The following is a 15,383-nucleotide window of genomic DNA, read 5'->3' on the forward strand; positions in this document are numbered from 1 at the left end:
TTTTCTCTGAGGTCATTTGATGTGGTGCTCCATGTCTGTTTTTTTAGACATTCAGCACGATAACAGGCCACTTCGGCCCACAACTCCGTGCCGCCTAATTTACCCGCAATTAACCTACACCTCTGGTACGTTTTAGAATGATGGGAGGAAACTGGAGAAAACCCACACAGATGCAGGTCAAACTCTTTATAGACAGTACAGGTTTCAAACCTAGGTCCCGTCCTGATCACTGGTGCTGTAAAGCCATTACACTAACCACTACGCCATCCACGCCACCTCCTCAAAATGATTCCAATATTCTAGGTGTGAACCCACAGTCAATGTAAAGCTAAATATCTGTCTAAACACAATACTTCGTTTATTTCAGTATTATTTATAAATATTAGCATGACATTTAATGTGAGGAAAATCTAGGGGGTTTTTAAACCTTTCTAATCTTAAGCTCCTGCTGAATGAATGCTTCTTGTTGGCTGTTCCTATTAGGCAATTTGTATTGGATGGAACATCAGAAGTACACATTTTCCAGATATGTGGCTGGAAGGTAGCAGAAATCTGGGAAATTGGGTCTCAGGGAACTGTATCAGATCTACAATTAACAAAGAAAATAAAAGCCAACATGAGGTCAGGATTGTTTCTTCCGCTGGGCTCAGCCCAAGTTGCTGTATATCATTTTTAACAATGAATCAAATGCAATTGCCAGAAGGGTTATTTACAGAATTGTGCTGAGGCGAATCTGATCCAGACCCTGACTTCTTGGATCGTTGAGCCAAGGAAGTTCCAAACCGTAGAGCTTCGTACACTGGGTCAATTTTACTGCTGCAAGCTTTATCAAAAAATAAATAGACAAATAAGCAAGGGGAGAAAAAAAAAGTCAGGAGTGAGTCATGCAAATAATCATGAGATACATCCATTCTGAATAATTAGTTATAATACTCACCAATAGGCATCACCTCTCTGATACACCCATACTGTTCATGGATTAATAACGGAGAGCTATAGTAGCGTCGGAATCCCTTTGGCTATCAACAGAGGACAAAGCATCCAAGGAGCAATTAGTTCAGGATAATAATAATATGCAATACAGTACAGAAGGGTCCAATCAACACATAATTATTATTTGGCATATTGATTTGTAGAAGATGCTGAATAACAATTTTCCTGTCATACCCTTGGAATAGCTCAAGTTTTACAGTTACATATCATTTTTGTAAATCTGGGCAGTGTTATTGTAGAGATTAATGCAGCAGAAGATAGACTACCAATTGATTTATTGCATTGCAAAATCCTGACAATGTGGCTGTGTTAATAACTCGTTGGCTGAGACAGGAATATAAGGTCATTGGGACACCAGTCTGCTCTGTTTTGAGTTGATCAATGTGAACTTGTTCCATTTGATACCCTTTCCTTGAATATAGCAACTGAAGAAAGAACACTATCAAGGATATCATTAAATTCAAGCTGAGAGATTCTATGAAAAACGTAAAGGCAAATACTTCAATTTGCAGCATTTTCACTTTTGATTTTTTATTGCACTGAAAGTTCTTTCAATATGATACACATTGTTGATTTTTCATGAAAAATAATGTAATATATTCACTAAAATCAACAACTAAAAAAGAATTAGTGATAAAGTTTAATCAACAAATTAAAAAGACCATGAATGTTCTTGCCTCTCAAATAGTCCCAGCAAGGGTCTAACAAATCATTAGAAAGAATGAATGATTTTGCAAGTTCCACCATTTTCTTGTGGTCATTAGGGATGGCACTGATATCATGGAATGAATGTCTGAAATCAGGTGTTTAATAGGCTCACCCTTTATTATGAGACTGTTAGGAGGTCTGATATATCAATTTTCATATACTCACATAAAATGTGTATTTGGTTGGTTTAAAGAATCTGTGGTGCATTGTTAAAAACAGGGTGTCCTTTCGATCCATGGATGTTCCTCAAGCTGAACACCAATACATTAATTGATTATCCCTTTCAGTGGAAAATGTGGACCTTGCCAAATCAGATCTGCATTTAGAGTGTCTACATAACATTTATAGAAATGAGAAACATCCTAATGAACAAGAAAATAGCAATCAACATCCGCCTTAGAACTCTCAGCTGCTACATTCTTCTTACATAGGTGTACGACTGCGAGTCATGGACCATCACAAAGGTCATGGAAAAAAAATCAATGCAGCAGAGATGTGGTTTCTCAGAAGAATGCTACGCATATCATACACAGACAGGATAACAAACAAAGAAGTTCTACAAAGAACAGAAACAGAACTTACATTACTTAAAAGAATTAGAAAACAGCAATCAAAATTCTTTGGACACATCAGGCGAAGAGATACATTAGAACATTTAGTTACAACTGGAAAGCTGGAAGGAAAAAGAAGCAGAGGAAGAAAGAATGAAAATGATAGATGGATTAACATCATGGTGAGAAACGGGGGGGGGGGGGGGGGCGAGGGCAACAACTACAATTTGGAGGATCAGAGACCATGATGGATGGAAAGACATGATCATCCAGCAAGGCACCTGAACAAACAACAGTGACTAATTTTCAAAAGTATTAGTTTGACAACATGAAACAAACTGTTTTCCTAATGTTAAGAAGCTGATATAAATGAATATCCTCATCAACCACAATAAAATGTAGAAGATCCTCATGCAATGAGATAGATTAGACAGAGGAAGGATTTACCCCAGTCATAGGAAAGTCCAAAACCTGGGGTCATCTCCTGAGGATAAGGGCAAAACCATTTAGGATTGAGGTAAGGACAAATTTCTTCTCTCAAAAATTGGTGGAACCTGTGGAATTCTCCACCACAGAAGACTGATAAGGGAAAATAATTAAATATATCCAGGAGGAAATAGGTGTAGATATAATAGCTAAAGCAATTAAATGGGGAGGAAGCAGTAACAAAACTGCATTTAGTTGATGTGCCACAATTATATTTTGTTGGTGCAGCAAGTTCATATAAACTACATGACCACCTCCTACCTACACTTATTTTTTATATTTCCATGATTCTGTTTTTAATCCTGACCTGTGCCGAAATCATATTTGATATATTTAAGGTTACAAAAAAACTGATTTGTTTTTGAAGGTTTCAGCTAATAGAATGAAAAGCTCAAATGCATAATGACTACAAAACTACTTCAATGAACCAAAGGATTTAAAAATAGTGAAATATTTGATGACATGCTCAACTCAAAGTGACATTTGCATTGGTAATTTTCACATGGTGGAAATCGCTGCCAGGCAGATGTATGTGCACAGCAAATAATTAATTTCCGGAGAGACAAGGACCATGTTCAACCATTGGCTGCGTATGATCGTAAACCTGCCAAGCAGTAAAAATATGAATATACTTGGTTCATTCAGCTCATGTTATTTATAATATTACTTTTAGAATTGCATCAAACAGCCATAGAAAATAGAATGGTGACATATTTTATGTTTTGTCACATATTCCAGTATTTTTTAGAATTTTGTTACAACCTAATGATTATTCACTTTGGAAAATTAAACTCCTAATTCTCTCTTTTTTTTACTTAGTGTTGGTTGTTTGACCCACTGAGCTTTTGCCATTTCCCAACCATTCTATACTGCACAGTCACCTGCAAATTGACTCCCCACTAATCTTCCTACTGACCTTACAACTGAGCCAATTTACACTAAAATAAAGCTCTCATACAAGTTTGGGATGTAGGAGAGAACTGGAATAACCAGGCAGAGGTCAAGTGGTCATAGGAAGTATTTGTGTACGAACTCCACACATACAACACTGGAGTTTAAGAACAAATTCAGCTTTCTGGAGCTGAGGCAGTACCTGCTGTGACACTGACACCAAGTGAGAATAGTAAACAATCAGGCCCCTCTTAAATGGTCAGCATAATAAATTCCCCAAAGTATTCTTCACTGGACTTCTACTACCAGCCGAATGAAAAGCTATTCATTATTAACTCTGTGATGATTTAACAAAAATAGAAACAGTATTGCACAAATATAAAATACGGAGGTAATATAAATATCCAATAAATTATATTGCCATAATAGATCTTCAGTATAAACCTATTTTATCTCATAATTACCCACTAATCCAGCATTTATGATGTTATAAATCTTAAGGACAAATTAGCTACAGAAAGATAAACGACAAACTCATGATATCTTATATTGGAGTGTTCCTGCATATTTGTAAGCAGCTTTTAATGTGGCACAGAGATGAACAGCAAGTATATTCACTTGATTAATATGCTTTCCTAATTCAGGCTTCCACAATGCACATGGAAGCCTGATGATTCATTTTTAAACATAAAACATTCATCAAGTCGACACTTGGTTTTGTATTTCAAACTATTGAAATGGTGAACATTTTACTCCAGTGCAATGCAGTTACTTGGCATCCTATTTCAATGACCACTTGCCAGCTGCCTTTTATTTACAAAATCCAATTTTTGGCTCTTTGATTAAAAATTTAATGATCAGCTTCCAAGTGTCAATGCAAGGAAATACGATATTGCTCATGCAATTCACATCCAATCCAATCTCACCTACGTGCATTCTTCACTCTCCTCTCAACCATATCCTTTTTTCACACTCTTTCTCCAATCCCTACAGGGAACTGCTCCATTTGCTTGGTGCAGAAACCCGAGCATCTTCTAAAGGGTACACTGTTTGGGAGGCTTGTTGTCTATTGGGTTCATGTGAGGCAAATCTTATCTTACCTTCAGCCGAACTTGATGTTGTAAATGTCTGGATATCAAGCAAAGACCTGTGGCCATTTCTTACTCTGCTAATTAAGGGGAGGCACAGTAGTGCAGGGAGTAGAACTGTTGCCTCACAATTGCCAGAAAAAAAAGAGTTAATCCTGAAGTGCTTTGTGAAGTTGGCATGTCGTCTCAATGATGTGCATGTTTTCTCCAGGTGCTTCAATTTCTTCCCAAATCCCAAAGCACCCAAAGTTGGCAGGTTATTTGTTTGCTATAAATTGCCACTAGTTTCTGGTGACTGAGAGAATCAGATTTCAGATTTACTGTCAGAGTACATACATGATATCACATACAACCTTGAGATTCTTTTTCCTACGGGCGAGGCAGAATTTGGAGTGCAAAAAGTCTGTGCACGGCATATACATGCAAACAAATAAAGAACTGTAAGCAGATGACAAATGTAAGCAAACTGAGAGAATTAAAAAAATCAATACAGAGAGAATTTTAAAAATCATTAAAGTGCACAGGAGTCCTTAAATGAATCCGTGATTGAGTTTGTTGAGGAGTCTGATGGTGAAGGGGTAGCAGCTGTTCCTGAACCTGGTGGTGTGAGTCTTGTGGCATCTATACCTCCTTCTTGATGGCAGCAGTAAGAACAGAGCATGTGCTGTGTGGTGTGGATCCTTGATGACTGCTACTGCTCTCCAACAGCAGCATTCCCGGTAGATGTTCTCGATGCTGGAGAGGGTTTTGCCTATGATGTCTTAGGCTGTGTCCACTACCTTTTGCAGGGCTTTACGAACAGGGGTATTTGTAACTCTATACAAGGCCATGATGCAGCTGGACAGCACACTTTCCACCACACATCTGTCAAAATTTGCCAAGGTTTTCGATGCCATACCAAACTTTTGCAAACTCCTGAGGAAATCGAGACACTGACATGCTTTCTTCACAATGCCATTAAGTGTGTTGGGTCCAGGAAAGATCGTCCAAGATAGTGACTCCCAAGAACTTAAATTTGTTCACCCTCTCCACCTCTAATTCTCCAATGATCACTGGAACGTAGACCTCTGAAGTCAACAATCAGCTCCTTAGTTTTGGTGACATTGAGTGCAAGGTTGTTGTTGGTGCACCATTCAGCAAAATTGTCAATCTCCCTCCTGAATGCTAACTTATTATCTTTCTTTATCCAACCCACCAATGTGGTATAATCAGCAAATTTTTAGATGGTGCTATTGTTGTACTGAGCCACACAGTTGTAGGTGTGATGTGTGTAGGGCAGGAAGCTAACAACATAGCCTGTGGTGCTCTGGTACTGATGGGAGTCTGGGAGTTGATAAGAACATGAGAAAAAGAAAATGGGATTAATGTCATATTATTGAAATTGATGGTTGATTGCAAGCAGTGAACGAGTGGGCTGAAGAGACTGTTTCTGAGCTATATTTCTCTTTGAATGTTGGGAGCATAGAGACTAAATGAGGAATCCCAATTTCAAACCTCAGGAGAGGATTAAAGATATCTTCATTTTAGAGGGACCTTCGCACCTGGAAAGAATGTTGCTCGTCCTTTGACAGAATCCGAGTAGAATGAATATTTCATTCAAGTTACTTCTATAACAAGATCAGCTCCCATTGTCATACCAATCATATAGCATGTAATACCAAGCTCTCAGGTAAAAGATTATTAACTACAGTTTAATTAAATTGAAACTAATTTAATTAGATACTCTAAAAAAAATCTAATTATCTTGTGTAGGTATGCAAGTTAAAAACTTGGATTGCCAATTATATCATTAATCTCCAATGATTCCTACCTTCAGTCTGAAGCCACCTTTCTCTTGTTACGATAGGATAGGTTAGGTTTAGAAGGGTATGAGCAGATGGGAAGACATTTTAGTCAGCATGTGATAGTTAGGCTGAAGGCCCTGTTTCCACACTATATGACTCTGCAGTTTAACCAAAGAGACAAGGAAGTAGATAGCTGGGGCCCTGTCAAAGATTTTTGCATCTTCATTAGCCAGATCATTGGAGATTCTCGTCATGCTGAGAACTGGCACAAGCTCAGCCCACTCCTGTACCCTCAATGGACCCATGACTGCATCACCAGATCCAGCTCCAATGGTGGCACCAAGTTTGCAGATGACACAACAGTAGTTGGCCTTATCACCAACAATGATGAGTTGGACTACAGAGAAGAAGTGGAAAATCTCGTGAAATGTTACGAGAGCAATAACCTGAGTCTCAATTGTGGACAAGACAAAGGAGATCATTTTGGACTTCAGGAGGGCTAGGAATGACCAACCTCCACTACACATCAGCAACTCTATAGTAGAGAGTGGAGAGTTCAAAGTTCCTTAGAGTTCACTTAACTAGTGGCCTTTCATGGACACTTAACATCTCCTCACTTGTCAGGGAAATGCAACAGCGAATTCACTTCCTGGGAAGACTGAAGGAGGAAAGGCTACAACCTTCTATTGGAGCTCTATCGAGAGCGTCCTGGCCAGCTGCACAATGTAGTCCAGTTGCTGGAGAGAAATGGATCAGAGGTCAATCCACACGACCATAAGAGTGACAGAGAGAATCAGTGGAGTCTCCCTCCCTCTCTCCCCCATCGACGTGATCTACTGAGATAGTTGTCTGAAGAGGGCACACAAAATCATTGAGGACCCCTTCCACCCTGCACACAGCATCTTTTAGTTACTCCCATCAGAGAAGAGATACAGGAGTATCAGAGCCAGCACCACCAGGCTGAGGAACTGCTTCTTCCCATGGTCAGTGAGAATGCTGAACGATCAAAGGAACTGCTCACACTAACCATCCACGACTCTCATATTCATGAACAATTTTTTTTAAAATTTGTATAGATGAAGTACATGTTCTGCATGTGTATTGTTTGTCTATAAGTGTAATATATCTGGTTGTGTATCTGCTTTATTTTGCCTCGAGGAAGGGAGAACATTGTTTTGTCAGGTTATACTCGTACAATCAGATGACAATAAACTTACCAATCTGCTTCTTTGTTTAAAAAAAGGTAGCAGTGGCAGGGAAATTACTGGAAAAGGAATCCGAGGTAAAGGATCCATCTACTCTTGGAAAGGCAGGGACAGTCAGCATGGCTTTGTCTGTACATAATTCTGTCTTAAAATGTGATATTTTTAGGAGATAGCTAAGTGTTCTTATTTGTGCACTATGAAAAATATTGTCTACATGGGCCTTGGTCAAATTCTCACATGGCAAGTTGATCCAAGAGGTTGGAGCTCCTGAAATCCAGGACAAGGTGGTAAAACTGATCCAAAACTGGATTGGTTGCAGGAGACAAGGGGTGGTGGCAATTGAATCTGTGATGAGTTGTGTCCATAAGGATCAGAGCTTTATTGCAAACTTTCAGAGCAAAAATTAGTGGATAAGTAGATAGGAAGGAGAGTTATCTGAGGTGTGATAAGGATACAAACTTGGATATAGCCACGCTAGGTAGAATTCAATCCCAACAGTGTGAGATGATGCATTTTGGGAGAGCAAACAAGGTAGCACATGTGCAGTAAATGTGAGGGCACGAGCGAGTGTTGATGATCCAACGGATCTTGGGGTACAAACCATAAATCTTTGAAAAGGTGGTGAAGAGGACACATGGGTTGCTCACCTTGTTGCAGCCCACCTTGTGGCAGCGACATAATGTTAAACCTTTATAAAATATTGATTAGGCACATCTGGAGTATTATGTACATTTCTGATCACTCCAATTTCTCTTTAAAAAATTTGATTTACAACACATAAGAAGCTGATTCCAGCCATTGAGACCCATGCCATCCAATTACACCCAATTAACTGACAAACCTGTACATTTAGGTGGGTGGGAGAAAACCAGAGCACCGAGGGAAAACCCATGCAGGACACAGGGAGAATATACAAACTCCTTAGACAGTGCCAAATTCCAACCCAGGAAACTGGTGCTGTAATAGCATCACACTTGTAGCACGCTAATCCTGCCACCTAATCAGACGGATATGAATTTTCTGGAAAGAGTGCAGAGGAGATTCATCAGTATGTTGCCTGGATGTGAAGCATTTTAATGGAGGGGGTTGTTTTCCCTGGAGCAGAGGAGGCCAAGGTGTGACCTGATGGAGGTAAACAAATGACTAGTGGGATAGATAGGGTATATAGTAAGAATTGTTTTTTTTTATGGGATCACTGAGTGTGACAGATAAGAGGTTAGAGGAGATCATGGGAGGATTTTTCCCCATAAGAATCTAGAGTACACTTCCTGAAGAGATGATCGAGCCAGATACTCTCTGAACATTTCAGAGACATCTGGAATAAGCACTTGAATCACCAAGACATAGGTGCAAATGTGGGTAAATATGGCTAATATAGATGGATGCAACGATCAGCATGAATGTGGTGGATTAAAAGGCCTGTTTGGATATTGCAGGCTCAATAACTCTTTTTGCCAAAAGATCAATCTTTTTATTTGTATTAAATACTCCCAGAAGAAATTTACTCAATTCTTCCTTAAAGTCCATCAAGATGAGCAATCTTAAAACTCCCATCACATCCTGGCAGCTTTTTCCCATATTCTTTAGGCAACTATTTTCATAATGCAGTAGTTATTTCAGCAACATCTTAGTTTAATTTTAGATAAAAAACTAAACTGCCTTGACAAACAGAATATACACATCATTTTTATATATTTACCATTATGCTCCATAAGAATAATTAATTTTTAAAGATTATTGCATGATGAAATATCTTTGCAAATTTTAAATTCTTCAAAGTGAAATCAGTTCTCCAAGGATGATCTATGAGTGTAGTCTTGGCTCAGTTGCTATGGTAACTGTTCTACTACACAGAGCTGCTTACCAGTTTGCCCATGCATCGCTGCTGTTCAACACCGTCAATGCATTTGTGATGGATGCTCATTTTACAAGCTTTACAGCGCAGACCAAGTTTGGCGTTGGTGCCTGTTAAATGCATATGCATTACAAGTCAATGTTTTCCTATATGTAGCAATATGAACAGAGTACATTTTCTTTATAATATTGACCTTATCCTCAACTCTTTCAGACCATTTGATACAGATACTAATCAAGTTTCTTGGAACCAAGCAAAGTTTGATTTTTGCTGCATGTGGTCATTTTCTCTTTGATTTGAAATTTCCAGTCATATTAAAACCAACTTTTAACCCCGACAATGGGGCAGGATGGTGGGCGTAGCGGTTAGTGCAACGCTATTAAAGTGCCAGCGATTGGCACCCGGGTTTGAATCCCGTGCTGTCTGTAAGGAGTTTGTACATTCTCCCCATGTCTGCGTGGGTTTTCCATGGGGTCTCTGGTTTCCTCCCAGCATTTGAAATGTACTGGGGGTATAGGTTAATTGGGTGTAAATTGGGCGGCATGGCTAAAATGGCCTGTTACCGGGCTGTATGTCTACGTTTAAATTTAATTTAGAATTAAAAAGAGCAAAAATGCAGGAGAAGACAAGTCTTGTTTTGTGTTTAGCCTCAGTGTGATTACTCATCCTATGCCCATGTGCCCATACTTCCACATAATTTAGACCCTTTTTCCTTTCATTGAGCTGTTGATATAGTCCCTGATACAATAACTAATTCTAAACTACATTCTGTGGCCTGATAACCTTGCATGTAAAAAGTTATACATCTAAATATCTTAGATTAATCATAGTAAAAACACAGGAATACTGGAGGAACACAACAGGTCTCGCAGCGTCCATAGGAGGTGAAGATAATCCATGTTTCAGGCCTGAATCCTTTTTCAACGAATGAGTGAAAAGCAGGCAAGTGCTGAATTAAAAGGCTATGGAGAAGGAAGGAAATAGGACGAGGAGCACAGACCAACAAACAAAGGGTGTGTTCCTCCCCCTGCCCACTCTTCCCTTCCCAGCCTTTTAATTCAGTCACCTGCCTGCTTTTTACTCTTTCCTTGAAGAATGTAAAGTTCAAAAATGAGAGGTCATCCATTTTATGTGCACAAAACAGATTGAAATATAGCTCTGATGATCTGCTTTCTGATTGATTGTAAATCCTCATGATGTTGTATCAGTTGTTCTGGATCGATCACATTGCCCACATTTCCTTTAAACTCACACAACTCCCTGTTTTATGAATTCCATTTAAATTCAGCTGGAACGCCTTTCCCAAACTCCCTTTAAACTCACCAAGGTCTTCATATTTTCTTGTCTGGAAGGGTTTATTCTCTGGAAGGGCTGTCAAGCCTTAGTCATTGAGTTAATTCAATATAGATCAATACATTTCTGGACATTGAAGGAATCAAGGAATATGAGGATCATGCCAGAAAATGCAGAGATAGTTAATCAATCAGGATCGTTGAACAGTTATCCAAGATCAATAGGGAAGATAGCCTTCTCCTGCTCCGAATTCATACAGATTCTAGCATAAAGTACAGACATCCCAATCACACTAATAGTTGAGCATCGGGAGTCAGCTGTCATTACTCACTCAATCAGCATAGATGTTTGTCAGTATCAAGTTCTCAATATTATAATGCTTTTATAACTAAAGAAAAGGAAATAGTTCTTATCAAGTATGGAAACAGATTGAATGACATTTCAAGGAGTTTTTTTAAGTTAAAGTTAAGATCAGTTCTGCCTGCTGTATTGCCTGTAATTCCTATGACTGCAGGAGCTGCCTGCCATTTAGCCAGCTTGAGCACTGACCAGTGACACTCTGGTGCATGCGCGAAGATGAAACAGCACATTCTTAAAATGTTGGTCACTCCACTGCTTCGTGAATAACAATGGGAAAAGGCATGAGTGAGCATTAGGTCGAGGAAGGGTGCCAAGCAGGTAGTGAGGAATACACCAGTGTTTCTTGCCCCCAAATAGTTTCTCTCTGTTGGAAAACTTAGAGTAAATTGGTGAGAGTGAGAGACACCACGAGAGAATGAGTGGCTCAGCTGAATAAAGGGATAGACACTGCACAGGAATAGGGCTTTCATCCACATGTCTGCATTGAACATGATGCCAAATTAAACTAAATCTCTGCCGCTTGCATATGACACATATTCCTCTATTTTCTCAAGATTCACGTGTCTAGCTAGCAGCCTCCTAAATACTATTAATACTGTATATCTGGCAGCCAGTTCCAGGTATCTGCTACTGTATAAAAGATTCATCGTACACATTTCCTTTTAAGTACCCTGCATACCCCCGCCCCCCCCAAACCTTAAATGCATGCACTTTAGTATTTGACATTTTTTTACTCTGGAGAAATGGCCATCAACTCCATCTATACCTCCAATAATCTCTCAGAAGTTATTTCTGAAATCAACCTGGTGAACCTCCTCTGCACCACCTTCCAACTCATTGTATCCTTCCTCAAGTAAGAAGATCTGAACTGCACACAGTACTCCAGGTGTGGTCACACCAGTTGCCTGTTCAGTTGCAGGAGAACCTCCCTGCTCTTAAGTTCAATCTCTCTTGCAATGAAGGCCAACATCCCATTTGACTTCTTGATTGCCTGCTGCACCAGCAGAATAACTTTTGCTAGCCCACCCAAATATCTCTGCACAGCAGCATGTGGCAAATTTTCACAATTGAAATAATAGTTTGATTTACTAAATTTCCTTCCAAGGCAGATGTTCTCATATTTACCAACATTGTCCTCCACCTGTCAGATCTTTGCCACTCATTTAATCTATTTATATCTCTCTACAGATGTCTACACAATTTGCTTTTTCAAACTTAGATATACTGCACGCAGTTCCCTCCATCAGATAATTTATGTACATTGTGAACAGTTGAGGGCCCAATACTGACACTTGCAGTGTAGCACTTACCACTGATTGCCTACCAGAGAAACATCCATTTATCCCAACTCTCTTCCTTCTATTGGATAACCAATCCTCTATCCGTACTAATGCATTACCTCCAACTCCATGAAATCTTATCTTGTAGAAGTCATCAGGCACTTTCCTTTATGTTTTCATTATAGAAAGTACAATATTTGTCCCTACACTTCCCTTCCATCCCTATCCTAGGCTATAAATAGACCTTCCAGAGTTTGCATCCATCTCGCCAACCTAATTTACTGCATTTAGTGTACTCAGTCTGACCTCATCTACATCAGTGAGACTAAACATAGATGGTGTACCAATAATATTTGACATATTTAAATGGGCTAAGAAGGTCAAAGAAAAACATTGAATATAAAAGGATAATGAGAAAATGTGACTGTGAAGGAGAAATGTGACTTGTGATCCAAGATAAATTACATGTAGGAATTAGCCAGATAAGAAAAATTAATATTTATAGTTATTTCAAATTATCTTATGGGGTATGGAACACAGAAGATAATGTCACTGTCACAGTCAAATCCCATCAGAATCTGATGCACATCTCAGGAATCCTTATCATCAGTTTGATAAGGACACTATACATATTGAAAGGAATTGTTAGAGTAGATACAAGAAACTACTTGTTCTGTGAGGAAATTGAAGAACAAGGAATATAATCTCAGAATTATAACTAAGCAATTAAAGAGCAAAATCACAATATACATTTTCATGTCAATGAACGCAGAGTCAGGAAATGTCTCTCTCAAAAGGTTCCAGATGAAGGCACCTTTGGGACCGACAGTAAGAAAAGTATTTTCAAATGTGTAAGTTTATTTGTCCATGCACTGTCCCTACACTTTCATAGAAAAAGTTTGGAGAAATCGAATGCAAAGTAGTCGAAGCTCAGAGAACCAAAGTTTATATTTATAATCCTAATCAACAAAGGAATAAATAATAGACAAATGTAATTAACTTTCAGATGAATCTAAATATATATTCATGTATTTATTTTCGGAAATAGTTTTCATGGGAATGCAACACATAACCACTATTGTGTGTCCACTGTTGCTTGTCATCTGAATTAATGAAATGAATGACAATATAATTAGCCTAGTAGGTTTGTGATGACACTAAAATTGTGCAGCAGTGAACAGTGAAAAAGGTTATCTGAGATTAAAATGAAAAAGTGTCATGGAATACAAGATGAAATTAAGCTTGGCTAAGTGTTTGGTATTGCACTTTGTGAAGTTAAACCAGGGCAGGACTTACAAAGTAAACAGTAGGACCCTGGAGAACTCTGTGAACCACAGATATCTGGTAAGACATGTACATAGTTACATGAAAATGGCAACGCAAGTAGACAAAGTGACAAAGAAGGCATTCAGCATGCCTGCCTTCATCAGTCAGGCATTGAGGGCAGAAACGGGGATGTCATGTTATGATAGTACAAGACAATGGTGAGACCACACCTGGAGTATTGTGCATAGTTCTGGTCACTCAACTAATGGAAAGATGTTATTGCTGCAAAATGTTGCAGATAAGATACAGTAGAATATTACCAGGACTAGTGGGTTTGAGCTGTAAGGAGAGGCTGGACTTTTCTCCCTTATCGCAGAAGGCTGAGAGAGTGTATAGAATCATAAGACATAGGTAAGGTAAATAATCAGTCTTAAACCTAGGCTAGGGAGTCTAAAACTAGAAGCCAAGAATTTAACGTGAATTTATAAGGTACTCTGAAGGGTACTTTTCTTCTGAATATATGGAAGAAGCTGCCAGAGGAAGTGGTAGAGGTGGCTACAATTTTCAGTGTGTTTTGAATCATTGGTTTGATGTGCCTGGAAGCACAGAGGACTTTCCGCAATTGCACTGAATGTTTCCATTGACTGTTGAAATTGTTATACTCAGTGGATTTTGTCTTTGTTAACTGCAATTATTCAGAGATAAAACTCTTATTCTGAGAAAGATTATCACTGTTAATAAATAAGAAAGAAGTGCTTACCAACAATCATGTGGTTGCAGGTATCACAGAAGGTTGGTTTCTTGAAAATATATTCCAGGAAGGAGTGTGTCCTGTTCTCAAACTGTCTCTGGATTTTGATTGGGGATGATGGTTGACTTTCCGAAACTGGGAGCTGTCCAGTGCTGGAACTGATTCCGGGCAATAGCTCCACCTGCAGTTTTGTTTCACTGCTTGTCCGCAGGAAGAAATTCTCTGCACTTTTGCTCCTCAGACCTTTTGTCTTAAATGATAAGGAACGCTTTAGCTTCTGCAGCTGCAATTGAATGGAAATGGTGTTGAAGCAGATTAGAGACATGTCTTATGTTGAGTCCCAGAGATCCAGCTTCATGACTGATATCAAGGTTGGGTTACTTCATCTGGGTTGATCTTGTAACAGTATCCTTGGCAAACACTGCAGAGATCAAATTTCTGCTTTTTCAATACATGTTCAATTCACAATGGTGTTATTAAAGAGAAGAGTAAAAAACCAACAAATGCATTGCTTAAAACAATTGCAGCAATTTCCTCGTTACTTAGTCAGACAACAGAGAAACAGGCCATTCAGCCTATCACATCTGTGACGGCAAGCACCCATTAACACCAATCCTACCCTAATATCATTTTATTTGTACCGCATTCTACCTCTTCATGATATACACAATAACCAGCCCACATGATCTTGGGATGGATGAGGAAACTGGAGGCCCCAAAGGAACTCACACAGTCATAGGAAAAACATGACAATACCAGAGGTCAGGATTAAATCCAGATCATTGGAGCCATGAGGCAGTGGTTCTGCTTGCTGTGATATTACACTGGCCTGTGAATACTTGTAGTGCCTTCCAGAATTTGATAACTTACTG

General features: G+C 39.0%; 1 protein-coding gene across 1 annotated transcript in view; it reads right to left on the bottom strand.

Moving 5' to 3' along the window:
* stac (SH3 and cysteine rich domain) overlaps positions 1-14,836 on the bottom strand; it is a 38,155-nt gene extending 23,319 nt beyond the window's left edge. The window contains 4 exon segments of the mRNA XM_069915687.1: positions 714-823; positions 938-1,019; positions 9,571-9,707; positions 14,521-14,836. Of these exon segments, the coding sequence (XP_069771788.1) occupies positions 714-823; positions 938-1,019; positions 9,571-9,707; positions 14,521-14,836 (645 nt within the window).
* Between the last annotated feature and the right edge of the window lie 547 nt (positions 14,837-15,383).

Source organism: Narcine bancroftii, chromosome 2 (genome assembly GCF_036971445.1).
Source record: "Narcine bancroftii isolate sNarBan1 chromosome 2, sNarBan1.hap1, whole genome shotgun sequence".
Lineage (NCBI taxonomy): Eukaryota > Metazoa > Chordata > Chondrichthyes > Torpediniformes > Narcinidae > Narcine > Narcine bancroftii.